Source organism: Arvicanthis niloticus, chromosome 6 (genome assembly GCF_011762505.2).
Source record: "Arvicanthis niloticus isolate mArvNil1 chromosome 6, mArvNil1.pat.X, whole genome shotgun sequence".
Lineage (NCBI taxonomy): Eukaryota > Metazoa > Chordata > Mammalia > Rodentia > Muridae > Arvicanthis > Arvicanthis niloticus.
In genome coordinates this window covers 94,706,988-94,720,657 of record NC_047663.1, presented here as the reverse complement: position 1 = coordinate 94,720,657, position 13,670 = coordinate 94,706,988, and the positions used below count along the sequence as shown (strand labels likewise).

At 42.5% G+C, this 13,670-nt stretch overlaps 2 protein-coding genes across 8 annotated transcripts in view; one reads left to right on the top strand and one right to left on the bottom strand.

The window, feature by feature from the left end:
• Window positions 1-5,239, bottom strand: part of Ubn1 (ubinuclein 1) — a 35,885-nt gene extending 30,646 nt beyond the window's left edge. For 3 of the 4 annotated variants that reach the window (XM_034505499.2, XM_034505501.2, XM_076937335.1), the window contains exons 1-2: window positions 4,520-5,239; window positions 427-714 (exon numbers count right to left, since the gene is read on the bottom strand). In XM_034505499.2, the coding sequence (XP_034361390.1) occupies window positions 427-675 (249 nt within the window). In that variant the 5' untranslated portion in view covers window positions 676-714; window positions 4,520-5,239. Of the gene's footprint in view, window positions 1-426; window positions 715-2,979 lie in introns of all 4 variants that reach the window. The other variant, XM_034505500.2, reaches the window with a different exon arrangement.
• Window positions 5,240-5,253: 14 nt separating this feature from the next.
• The window catches only part of Glyr1 (glyoxylate reductase 1 homolog), a 33,060-nt gene continuing 24,643 nt past the window's right edge, over window positions 5,254-13,670 (top strand). The window contains exons 1-3 of one of the 4 annotated variants that reach the window (XM_034505503.2): window positions 5,254-5,506; window positions 6,518-6,554; window positions 7,486-7,565. In XM_034505503.2, coding sequence (XP_034361394.1) covers window positions 5,469-5,506; window positions 6,518-6,554; window positions 7,486-7,565 — 155 coding nt within the window. In that variant the 5' untranslated portion in view covers window positions 5,254-5,468. The remainder of the gene's footprint in view (window positions 5,507-6,517; window positions 6,555-7,485; window positions 7,566-13,670) is intronic. The other 3 variants (XM_076937337.1, XM_076937336.1, XM_034505504.2) reach the window with 3 other exon arrangements.

Here is a 13,670-nt window from a genome sequence, read left to right as displayed (position 1 = left end):
TTCTACACATCCAAAACCAGAAACTACTCAAGACTGCTGTTCAGAAATGATGAGCAGTGTGGGTATCTTCCTGTCTGTCCTTCTACCAGAGTGCTCAAAGGAAAGCATGCAACACTGCAACCATCAAAAAAATGATCCCATGTGAGTCATATAAAAATATTAGCACAAAAAAGGTGCTTTTTAAAAGTTTATATAGTTAGCCATAATTCAAACTATCCCTTAATATGCCACATATTTTTCTCTAGCATAAGTCAGGAGGATTCCTAAAAGAATTTTCTTCCTTCTCACCCAGTGCTTGCTCACTCTAGGTGAGTGAAATGAACCTGGGGCAGCTGAGGCCTAGAGTACCCTCACTTCCCTAATACAAAGGTCCATGTGAACATATTGGTAGCTTCATGTTAGGTCTATAGAGCAACCAGAATGTACCTTGTCTCCAGGATGAAGGCCTTTCACCTTCCCTCGGATGTTCTTCACCAGCTCTGGGTAGAAGAACTCTGGACAGCGTTTGTGATCTGGTTCAAAGAGAGTGAGTGTAATCCGAACAGCTGCTGCAGCTGGCTCACAGTCTTGATGCTGTTCTGTTCCTCCAACCTCCTCTTTCCTGGATTTCTTCAAAAATGCAGGATTCAAAGAACCTGGGAGAGAGGTGAACTGGACCCTGTGGGGCTCCGACATGGCTACCAACAAGTCTTAGCAGATGTCACTGCATGGTTTCTGTTAACATTGAAAAGAAGGGCCAGGTCAAACCAAAATAGCAAAGATAGACATTTTCAAAATAACAAAAATAGGCATTTCCTTGTCAGTTATTCAGTTTTTAAAAATTTTCATTGTCAAAAAGAATCCATTGATAAATTATAATTGCTTTTATTCGTTTAAGCAAATAGTCTTAAATACAATTTTTTCCTGTTTTAGAAATCATCTCACACCATGTAAGTCAAAAGCCTATGTATTAATGCAGTCAAAACTTGGGTTTTGATGCATGTGACTTACTTCTTTTTTTATATCTATTTATTTTTTTATATCTATTTATAAAGGGCCTAGAAAGCCCTTTATAAATAGATCACATGGAAGAAATCAATCAGTCAGTCTATTAAAGAGTTTTCACTTTCAACTCTAACCCATGGTGAACTTACTGGGCTCTATGCTGTGAGAACAGGCTCTAACTTGGTTTTTGCCAAGTACTAATTACAAAGCAGACCTCATATATGTATGGTCCATGCCTAAAAGCTGTGTTACATGAATAAAGTACTTGAGAGACTGTTTATCCAGTACTGAACTGTCTTGAAAACTTTTAGTATCCTGAATTAAAAGTTTGTCTTTATTGTCTTTTTAAAAATAATTGGATTTTAGCCTATTTCAGATCAATTTCAGAATCATTTTTGCAAGTGCCCTCCAAAATGTGACTGTACTTTGCAAAATTGAATCACAAATATGAATTCAGGATGATTTGTCTATTTCTACATATATGTAGATATACTAGCATATATTCAAAATCCATTCATTTTGTTATCATAAAAAAGTGATGCAAGACCATATAAGGGAGTTAAAAATAAATTAACTCATTTAACAAATGAGTTAAAAAAAATCATTCTAGCCAAGAAGTGATGGTGAACGCTTTTAATCTCAGCACTGAGAGGGTAGAGGCAGGCGTCCTGTAGCCAGGACTACATAGAGAAACCCTGTCTTGAAGAAAGAAAAAAAAAAAAAGATTCTAATCAAAAAGCAAAGACATAACTAGTAAAATAGATGCCCTGTGCAGTTTATCGACATGCACTAGAATACTCTACATAGCACCCTAACAAAGTTTCAAGGGCCTCACTCAGAACACTGTTGGAAACTCCCCTGGCTGTGAAAATACACCTGGACTGAGAATTAAAGGCTTCCAGCTCCCACTGAGAGAGGAGGCACAATCTTACTACAGGAATTGGATCACTCAACTGTAATGAAGGAATTGGCAACCAGGTCTAAGTGTCTTTTTGTCTAACCAAAATTTTTAAAATGTAGGTTCATTTCAGTCCATGTTTTTAGAAAACACAACACTAATCCACATAGCCAGTAACAATGTTCCTGTCAACTATAAAAGTCTGTGCAAGCCTTAGCCCATAGGACTAGAGGATAAAGTAAGTCCACCTATTAACTCTCAGAAGTCAGGTTTTAGTCAAGTTTCATGTTCATGTTCATGAACTAGGGCATTTGAAACATTTAAGATAATAATATATGTTAAAGGCCATATTAAACTTACACATTTAATTCCAAATGCTTAAGAAAATGTAAGTTGTAAAGCCCATAAAAGAACGTAAATTGTATTTATACAATTAATTTATGAGTTGTTTATGATCTTGGAAAGAGCTTCCTATAAAGTTTACAAGTTTACCTCTTTAGAAATATTAAGTAGTTGGAGATAGTATAGCAAGCAGCACTTGGGAGGCAGAGGCAGGTGGATCTCCATGAATTTGAGGCCAGCCTGGTCTATACTGAGTTCCAGAACAGCCAGGGATATACAGAAAAACAACCCTGTCTTGGAAGAAACAAACAAACAAACAAACAAACAAAAGAAATATGAAGCTGGGCGGTGGTGGCATGTGCCTTTAATCCCAGCACTTGGGAGGCAGAGGCAGGCGGATTTCTGAGTTTGAGGCCAGCCTGGTCTACAGAGTGAGTTCCAGGACAGCCAGGACTACACAGAGAAACCCTGTATCAAAAAAACCAAAAAAAAAAAACCAAAAAAAAAAAAAAAAAAGAAAGAAAGAAAGAAAGAAATATGAAACAAACAAACCAAGAAAGAAGTATCTGAGAATTAAGAAAAACCTAAATGTAGTTTAAAATGTTAGAGAATTTAATTAACTTGATCTAAAAGAGTTGATTGTTTAAGAAAATTTAATCTATTTAACCTGGTGCTTTCTCTAAGCTTTAAGATTAAGTAACTTTTATTTACACATGCATTTGTGAGTGTGTGTGTGTCTGTGTGTGAAAACTTACAAGAGTTGATTCTTTCATTTCATCATGTGGGTTCCAGAGATTGAACATAGTTCTTCAGGCTTGGAGGCAGACACCCTTACCCGTTGAGCCATCTTGCAGACTCTCATATAAATTCTTAAATTTGTAAATAAAACACTAGTGAAAATTTACAAGTCTTAAAAATAGCCAAGAATGGGCTGGGGATGTAGCTCAGCAAAGTGTTTTCCTTGAACACTGGAGGCCCTGGGTTCAATCCCCACACTAGGATTAAATTAAAATGGAAATGGTAACATACACCTGTAATAGAAACACTGTGGAGGTAGAGGCAGGAGGATCATAAGTTTCAAGTTACTCTTGGACATACAAGGAGTTTGAGGCCAGCTTGGATTGCATAAGACTGTGTCTCCGAATAAAATACAAAAAGGAAAAAAAACCCACAGAATAGGTTTTAAATACTTGGAATGAGTTGAATATTAGTATGCCACACAGGAAAAATTCTTCCTTTTAAAAAGCAGATTATGGGATTATGGGTTAGTGGTGGGCAGATCTTTAATCCCAGCACTCAGATCGAAGCCACCATGATTCACAAGGAGCTCCAAGACAGCCAGGACTACACAGAGAAATTCTGTCTTGAAAAACAAAACAAAACAAAACAAAAAACCCATATTATGCAAAAGCCTACTTCCAGGTATTCCTAGGGACTGTTTTATGTTTTTGTTATCATAAATACATTCTTTTTAACCATTTTACTTTTGAACTGACTACCGATAAAACAAAAACTTGTATGCTAATTTTTTCATTAATTTCTTTCTCTATTTAATGGCTTTTTCCCTTTTTATTGTAAAATGCAAAGTTTTATTATCTACAAGAATGACAAATGTTTTTTTACATTTATTTTTGTTTCCTGTCTTATTTCATTAACTAGTATTGCCAGGACATTAGACAATGTATCCTTTGTTCTATTCCTGACTTTACTGGGATTGCTTCTAAATCTAGTTGTAAATATTTACATTTAAAGACAAGTCATTACAACATTCTTTAATTCCTCGAAAACTCTAATTTCTAAACTAAGAACACTTGTTAAATTTTATGAAATTTAAATAGGCTTTAAATGGTCAGTTTGTGTTTAATTAACACACAGTGTAAATGACAGTCCTTGCAACTGATCTGTGGTACTTCTTCCGAAGAAAAAACAAGCTGGGGTCAATTCACGGCAACCCCCCAGCTTCTCCACCCCACCATCTTCCAGAGCAATTTACAATCAAAGTCTCTACAAGGACACTGCTTTGGGGAAAGGGGCGTGAACCCGTCGCCTTCCGGGCAGGCGTCGACTTAAGAAATAAGAAAGTAAGGCTGTATTTAAGTTAAGTCCACCCTTGACTCAGACTCCCTGCTGTCTTTTCTGGGGAGTGAGACTTTCTTGCTCAGTCAGGCTTCCACCCGGTCTGCGGAAGTTCGGGCAGCCGCCCTGCCCCTCGGCAGGTACCAATTCCCTCTACGCTGTCATCTGTCATCTGTCTTCCAGCTGTCAAAACTTCTTGCAAAGTGTCACACTACTTACGAAGGCTAACGCGGGAGGCTGGACCAGACCGCGGCGCACACCGTTGTCCCGAGAGCCGACGCGGGCCGCAGACGTCCCCCCCTGGCGGTCCTCATGCCTGCCCGGGGCTCCCGGGCTGCGGCGCGGCTCAGCGGCCCGCTCCCGAGCGCTGCAGGCGGGCGCGCGGAGGGCCCGCGCCGCGGCCCATGGCCGGGTCCCCAGCCCCGCGGGAAGGAAGCCTCTCGACAAACTGCCGCTTTCTCTCCTCAGCCAGCGGGGGGGGAGCCGAGATGTGCCAAGTCCACGTCCGAGAAAACAAGTCGGGCGACGCCGAGGACGCTTGGCGGGGACGCCGCTCCGGAAGCGGACTGTGAAGCTGGGCGCTCCTCAGCAGTCTGGAGCTTCCGCCCCGAGCGCGGGCTCGCGGGCAACCAGGGCCTCTTCGGTCCCGGGCTTGGACCGAGACTGGCTTCCAGGCCGCGCCAGGGTCAGTCAGGGCAGCACCGGGACTCTACCAACCATCCGCCCGGCACCTCAGGCTCGGGAACGGCCCGGGGCCCGCGCCTGCATAACGGCCGTAACGGAACCACCGAGGAAGACTGGAGATGAGTCTAGAGTCCCGGAAGCGAGCGGGTAGCACAGTCGGCTCCCTTTCGCGCTAGTCCGGCCGCGCCGCCTCCGCCGCCGCTGCTTTGGACCGCGGATGCTTCGTTGTCACGGGCCGGAGGGGGGTGGGTGGGTGGGGGGGCAGGAGCTTGGAGTCTCTGGGCTTCGACGCGCCGTGAGCGCGGCGCTCAAGTCACGTGCCTCCAAGCAGTCCAATGAACGACCGCGGCGCGGTGACATCAGCGCATCCGCTTGGCGGATGACAGCAAGCACCCGTCACGTGGTCCGGCCATCTCCAATGGGCGGTGCCGCGGCGACCTGAAGTTCCCGGCTGCCCGTGCGGCGGCGGTGGTTGGGTGGTAAGATGGCGGCTGTGAGTCTGCGGCTCGGCGACTTGGTGTGGTGAGTCCTGGCGACCAGCCCTGAACGAAAGACGGCGCGAAGCTGCTTTTCCTGGTCGCAGGGTTGGCAACTGGCCCAGAAGTAGTTTTATTATGTGCTCCGGACAACAGAGAGTGGGAAAGAGGAGGCGCTGCCGCGGTGTGAACGACGCTTGAGCGGAAGAGGCTGTCCGGTCCCCGGGGGACCGAGGCCGAGAGGGGCCGCAGCGGTCCCTGCTCTGAACCCCGAGGCCATCCTAGGGGAGGGTTACAGCTCTAGAACCCGGGCTCTGGCTGCCATTGCAGAGGACTCTGGTGTGGCGTAGAGTCCCAGGGTCTCTCCAGAGCTCTTCTCAAAGCAGGAGAGGATACCTTGCGAGAGACAGAGCCGTCCCTACCCGCGTTCGGTTGGGACAGACGTGGGCTTGAGGCTTGGTTCCAGGTGGCGAAATTCGACTACCCGGCGCTGCCCCATGAAGAAACCAGGGGGAGGGGGGACTTCTCCTTTGCAAATAATGACTAGGCGGTGACCAGTGCCTCTCATTCTGTTCCTTGTGTCCCCTACAACAGCTAGAACCAAGAGTGACCATTGTCTCCTTGGAACTGCGTAGTTTTCCGACCTAGAGGAAGGTTTCCATGACCATTTGTCAAAGGAAAGCGGATCATGGGGTGAATTAAACCAGTCTTAGGGAAAGTCTGTGTTTACAGAGAGAAGTTTCCAGCACTGTCACTGGAGGTACCAGACCAGTGACTCCTAATGGTTTTGTTATTCTATATTCCTTCTCAGGGGAAGAATGCACAGATCTCAGGCGTGTGTGTGTGTGTGTGTGTGTGTGTGTGTGTGTGTGTGTGCGCGCGCGCGCACCCTGAGCCCAGCTGTGGAAGGCCCATTAAGAACTCTGGTTTGCCTGCTTTTGTTCTGGCCCCTGAAAATGCCAGCCTAGAGTTAGCATAAATTGTTTGTTGAGTGGGCTGAAGGAGATGGACTGGCTTTTCCAGGGCAAGTTCTGACTGTTTGTATTATTTTCTCTAGGGGAAAACTGGGCCGGTATCCTCCCTGGCCGGGAAAGGTGAGTGCATTGCTACTATTAAAAGAAGACAGCTGAAGTTAAGGGGGTGGGATGATGTGTTGAGTTTCCTTCATTCTCTAACACTGACTTAAAATGGGCTCATTCCGATAAAACTTAGTGTTTTGCCTCTAGTTATCAGTTGGTTTTGAAAGTTATATCATAAACCAGAGTGTTTAATATGAGGTAATTACTTCAGTCAGATGGCTTGTGAACTTTGTTGTTTTTTTATCTTGGAAGTCAATTGTACTCAAAATGTAGCATGCTAAAAATTTAAGGAAGAAGAAACAGATCCTCCAAGAAGAGGGAAGTCTAAATGTAGGTTAGCGAAAAGCTAAAAGTATTTTTGTCCCAACTAAGTTTAAATCTTCTTCCCCTGTTACCATATGTGCTGCTCCAGTGCATCTCTGGAGAAGATGGCATTCCAGATTTTTCAAGAGGTGGTCCATCATAGCTTTCCAAATGTTCTGTTTTTTAGTCTTGCTAGGAATCCAGGAAACGTCTGAAGACTTTGCAATATGGTATTTCCTGTGCCTCGGTGGTCCTTTATTTTCACTATTTTCTGTCTTAACTCTTGCTACCCACACCAAAAGTATTTTAAAGAATGTTTTCTGTTTCTTCATTGATCACATTGCATAGAGGGAGGGGTGATGTTGCTGTTAGTTTTAACTGTTTCTATACCATAAGCCATTGCAGTAAGAACTATCTGTTGAACAGTATACTACCTATTGTCTATTGAGAATTTAAAGAATATTTGCATATTCCTTCATATCACAATAGCAGAGTCCCATGGGACAAGTATAGAGCCTTAGTTTGCTTCTGGACATTGTCCCTTCTCAGATTTTTGTCTTTCCAGCCTCATTAGAGCCACGGGAGTTACTTTCCCTGTAGACTGCTGTGTTTGCCTCACACCTTTTCTCTTTCTCTCCTTCAGATTGTTAATCCACCCAAGGACTTAAAGAAACCACGTGGAAAGAAATGCTTCTTTGTGAAGTTTTTTGGAACAGAAGATCAGTGAGTAGTAGACCCTGGGAGTTCCGTGTTGTTTTTGGTTGTTCCCCTGAGTCTAAGCTACTTTATGAGTATTCTAAGGCTCCTTAGTTCAAGCTTACTGCAGTGTGTGAAAAATAGTACCTCATTCTGGCTTTATGCTTAAATAAAAAGTGGTGTTCTTATTAGCCAATGATAATTTCCTTCAACTAAGAACCAGAGTTCATAACTTTCTAGGCACACTGAAGTTAGTTTCTTGTATCTTTGCTTTATCAATAGTTCCTGTTTCTCTGTCTCGCTTTCTCTTTCTCTCTCTCTCTCTGTCTTTCTCTCTCTCTCATCAATTTTTAAAAATGTTCTGTGGCCTTGGAGATAGAACTCAGAGCCTTGTCCATTTTAGACAAGCCATTGACCACTGAGCTACATGCCCAGCTGATTTCGTTTTATTGACCATGTAGTATAATCTGAGGTACATTGAAATAAAGTGTTATTTGATAAAAGTACTTGTTTGATCCTGTTCTGATTTGTAAAACAAAGTAACTTACTGTGTCATTGCACTTACAAAAGCTTTATTTCCCAGTGTGTTCAGAACTGGAAGAATCTAGGACCATTATTTTGAGAGTTTAACTTTACAGAAAACAGTTAAAAAAGTTATACTGAAGGAAGAATGTGTATTGAATTTAATTTACAGTGATTTGTTTAGCTTTCTCCTCAATACAAGGTGATTGCCTGATCCTGGCTAGGTGACCTGGTTTCTTTAAGCAGTTGTTTCTATACTTATTATTGTTTAAAGAAAAATGTTACTTTAAATTAAAAAAAAAGAGTGATTTTTCTCCTAAAAAAGGTCTCTTACAAATTGCTTTACACATTCAGGAGTTAATGTTTCAGAGTGCTCTTCCAGGTTTCAGTTTACATAGTATGTTGACCTTCACAATGCAGATATACCCTGCCCCCATTTTTTTTTCATAAGGCAATTACCAGCTTTGTGCTGGCAGTATTGCAAGGAAGACTGCCCTGAGTTGTGAGAGCAGAGCCTGTAAAGAAGGAATGTTGTTCAGTGTCAATGATTGAGACTGGACTCGGGTAGAGCCCTTGTCTAGCATGTGTAAAGCCTTGGGTTCAATCCCCATCACCGCCGGAAGGCAGGAGCATGGTATTGTCATAGACTACTTGAAGACTATCCTGATATGAAAAACAGGTGGTGGTTATATTGGATATGAGTCTACATTCCACAGAGCTAGATGCTTGGGAGGTTGGGGGGTGGGGGGGGAGGGAGGAGAAGCTCCTTGCCTGGCCTAGTAGGGAATAACAGGCAGTATTATTGACCATACTCTAAGGGTGGCTCAATGAAGAATTCAGACATGTCTGAAAGAACTGTGGGAACTCATTCATTTTATCTGAGGTCTAAAAGCCATTATTTTATTTTTTTGAAAAAATGCTAAAATTCTAGAAGGATAAAGTGGTTTCCCTCTGTACACAAAACACTAGAAATAAGACACAGGAAATTGGAATTGTGTAAACTGAGCACCTAGTGATAAAGGGAATGTGCTGAACACATAAATAATTACCTGCTGTTGGTAGTGATGGTGTGATTTCTGGAAAATAAGCTCTCTTGAGTACACAGCAAGTAGCTAGCTACAGGGCAGCTAGTAGCTATAAATGACTTTAAGTGTCTTAGCCCCTTTGATGGAGTTCCACATAAAAACATTTTAAAAGGGCTCATGGTGAAACTTAGTGGTGTAGTAAATGTTTAGCATTCATCAGGCCCTGGGTTCAATACCCAGTACTTCCCAGGTGAGAACCACTGTGGGACTCAAATGTTTGCTTTGTTTGGTTGATTAATTGGATGTTGTGTGCTTCCATTTCAAAGCTCCAGCCCAGGTCCTTATACCTAAACAGTGGATGAGACACATGTAGGAGGTTGTCATATGGTTTTTCACTTAAGGAGAAAGCAGCTCCAAAGTATAGAAATTTTTATTTAAATGGAGTAATCTCAGAATGGCTTAGTGGCAGGTTTGTGTTCCATTTGAAGAGTTTGTAGGAAATATGACAAGACACTAAGGAACGTGCTGTGGGCCATGTCAGATGTATTCACAGCAGCAGCAGACAGACTGTTTCCCTCTCACATCAGGCCTATAAGCCAAAAAGTCTAGGGCAGCACCTGTTGAGTAGCTGGAATGGTAAGTTTACATAAAGGCCTTTAATATTGGTTTTTGGACTCATGATGGAGATAGAGATTTTTTTTTAATGACTCTGAAAAGAACAAAGCAATTTCATTTTTTGTTCTTGTCCTTCAGCCATTTAGGTAAACTAATTTCTTTTGTGGGGAAGGAGGCATTGGCTTATTGAGATGTTTTTTTCAGTGTACCTTTGGCTGTCCTGGAACTCACAGAGATCCACCTGCTTCTGCCTCCTGAGCTCTGGGATTAAAGGTGTGTGCTGCCACCATCATCTGGCTAACTAGTTTCTCTTCGTTTGTTTTAATTTTTGTGGTTTGAGTAGGGTTTTTTTGTTTTTGAGACAGGGTCTCACCGTGTAGCCTTAACTGGCATGGAACTCAAAAGCTGCCTGCCATTGCCTCTCAGTTGCTGGGAGTAAAGGTGTATTCCTACATACCCAGCTCAAGTAGACTAGTTTCTTGGGTTGTACCACCCCAGAAATGCTATGCAGAATCAAAAAGTTGTATATTCCTTTGTGTAGCTTGTAGCATATTACACATAGTGCTTTTTCTGCTTTTTACACGTAACCAAGTATCTGAATAAGTAGCCTCACAGATTGCCAGTTAGTTTGTTTTCCATCATTTTCTATCACAAACAATGTATAACTAACTCTACTGTACATAAAACCAAGACTTCACACTTTAGGCACAGACTTGATAAAGGTTGACTTTTTTTGATCCATGGCAAAGTGCTAAATGGGTAGAGCTTCTGGGTCCTAGGACAAGGTTGTTAGGCAAGTCATAGGTTACAGCTCATTGCAAGTAAAGAAACAAAACAGTTGTGTAAAGCTGAGTCTTAAGCTTTTTGGTAGAGCACATGACTAGCATGTACAAACCCTGCGTTCATCCTAGCACACAACCCCCCCCCCCACCTCCCAAAAAAGATCTTTAAAATGCCATTACAAGAGCAGGGATGTAACTCAGTAGGTAGAGGTTACTTAACATATACAATGCTCTACGGTTTTTCCCCCTTCCCTTCTACCTCTTGTTTCAGCCCCTGCTCACTCCGGCTCCCGCTTGTTCCAGGCCCCCACTTGCTGGTGCTTGCTGGGTTTGAACTCATGACCTCTGGAAGAGCAGTCTTGACCACTGAGCCATCTCACCAACCTCCCAATGCTCTAGTTTTAATTCCTATCATTATTAGTCAGGTGTGATATACACTCATAAAATTGTAGTCCTAGCACTTGGGAAGTGAAAATAAAAGGTTCAAAGGTTTATAGTCATCCTTGGTTACATATGGAGTTTGAAGCCAACCTGAGCTATATGAGACCCATACTTCCAGAAATTAAAATAGTATGGCAGTACACACCTTTAATCCCAGCACTTGGGATGTAGAGGCAGGCAGATCTCTTGAGTTCAAGGACATTCTGGTCTGTGGGCCAAGTTCTAGAAAAGCCAGGGCTACATAGAGAATGTCTTTGTTTCGTTTTTTGTTTTTTAATTAAGGCCAGCTATGATAGTGTGCACACCTTGAATTGCAGCGTTTGAGAGACAGAGGCAGGCAGATTTCTATGCATTTGAAGCTATCCTGGTCTACATTGTGAACTCCAGACCAAGCTAGACCTTCCTTCTACCACCATTGATTGATTAATTAATTAATTAATTAATTACAATAAAAAAATGTTAAGGAGTTACCCAGCCAAGGGACTGGAGAAATGGTCAGTGACTGAGTCTTCTGGCTGCTCTTCCAGAGGACCAAAGTTTGACTCCTAGTATGCTTACAGCCTTCTGTAATTCTAGTTCTAAGGAATCGGACACCACCTTCTGGCCTCCAAGAGTAGTATCAGGCACACACGGGGTATACCAACATACCTGTATACAAAATATTCATATATGTGAACTAAAATAAGATAAAATAGTTACCCAGCTGAGCATTTTATCACCTTTTACCCACTGTCAAACAGGTCTTCTACCCCTAAAAATGGCTGTAAGGCGGCGGCATCACTTAAGGGTAACTAGAGAGCACCAGTTTCCTGCCAGCCTATACTGCTGTTCTTCCAGGATTAGAGACATTGCTGGAGTTCAGCTAAAAGGCACCAAGTCATTAAGCAGGCGGGGCTTTGCGATGTGACCACTACAGAACACATTTTGTTCTGATGACTGAAGTGATTCAAGTGTGGTTTGCTTTCTAGGGGTAATCCTGTGCTCTGGTGAGCTGGCATTTTATTGACTATATTTCTGGTGAGGCAGGTCACTTGGTCAGTTTTTTGAGTAGATTAACATTTTTTGCATTTATCCTCTCAAAGTTGTATTTGTATCGTCAGTTAGTTCATTTGAACATTTTAAAGATCATTGTATTGAAGAAGATTTCACTATAGTTTTTCAAAGTCCTATCTGGAAGGTGAGTAGAATTTTGTGTGTGTTCTTCTTGCAGAAATCGGAAATCTGTTTAAAACACGTTGCCCAAAAAAATGGGGGCTGACTTACTGGCATTTATTACATAGATGTCCTCCTCACCTTTGCTTTTTCTGTCAATCAGGTTGGTAGGAGGAGGCAGACATGACAGTGACAAAAGGAGTGAATGGGATTACTGCCTGCAAAGCATCTAACCTAGTTTTAGAGGATGGACAGTGTGTGTCTTGAGAACCATCTTTGAGCTTTATCCCTGACGCTGGTGTGATCTCAGAGCTGAGCCACCAGTTAGTACTGCAGCTCTACTACCTTCACCTCTGTCCTTAGGATTCTGTAAATAGAGTGAAGAGCTGTGGGTGGGTCCTTGGGGACATACTGGCCAACATTTAGGGGGTCAATACCTTAGCTTCTTCCCTGTGGATTGGATTCATGGCTCTCATGTCAGGTTGTCAACTCTAGTTGAGCTGGCCACGAAAAAAACCTCTCTCCACTGATAGATATGGTTGGCACTGTGTGTCAGGGACCACTGTCTGTCCCTGTGTGTTATTTGCTTTAGCCATAGGTATCATGTCTGCCCTGGTATGCTGTCTTGAACTGTGTCCCAGGACTGCCACTTTTGTTTTTGACCTGTCTTCACAATTGTTCCCACAGTACTCAGAATGAAAAAGCAAGAGTGGATAACAAGCACTTTGGCCATGATTAGTAAATATTCTCCAACTTTCTCTAAAGAAAGATGCTTTACAGTTATTGATGTAACCCAGTCTCTATATCCTTAGTCTGGCCCATTTTTTTCTGAAGGTTATGCTGTGAGACCCAATGAGTAATGTAGGTGAATACATATATAAATTAACTCATACTTTGCCAAGCCTGTAATATGTTCTCATTTGCACTTGGATTCCAGAGCATCATTTAGGAAAGCCACAGAAAGCCGAATGCAGCAGACTTGCTCAGGATTCATGACAGGCCAGATACTTCAGAACTAGCAGCTGACTGCTTTTTAACTTTAAGGTGTTACACATTGGCAGTTGAAATTAACAATACAGTTCATTTTGCCTTTCAAAAAGAATGTCATTTAAAGTCTCCTTTTGTGACAGCTGCCCTCATCCCAAAGCATATGTGGGTATGATGTAGTAGCCATGGATACCATCATTTAAGAACAAATGTAGACTCAGTAGCTGCAAATGTCTATAATAAGAATAGCAAACTTTTAGATATTGTGTTTGGGATAGAATGCTTGATTGATAGGTAGTTGAGTCTCTAGCACCATGTATATACCAGGAGAAGTGATACATACCTGTGATCCCAGCATTTGGGAGGTGGAGGCAGAAGAATCAGGAGTTGAAGGTCATCCTTAGCTACGTAGACTTTAGCCAGTTTACTATACACTGAGTCCTTGCCAGGTATTGTGACACACACAGCTTTAATTACATTATTTAGGAAATGGAAACAGGCAAATCCCCATTAGTTGGAGGCTAGCCTGATTGTTGTGATAGTGAGACCCTATCTCCAAGAAGAAGAAGAAGGAAGAAAAAAAAGAACAAAAAAGAAAGAAAGGAAGA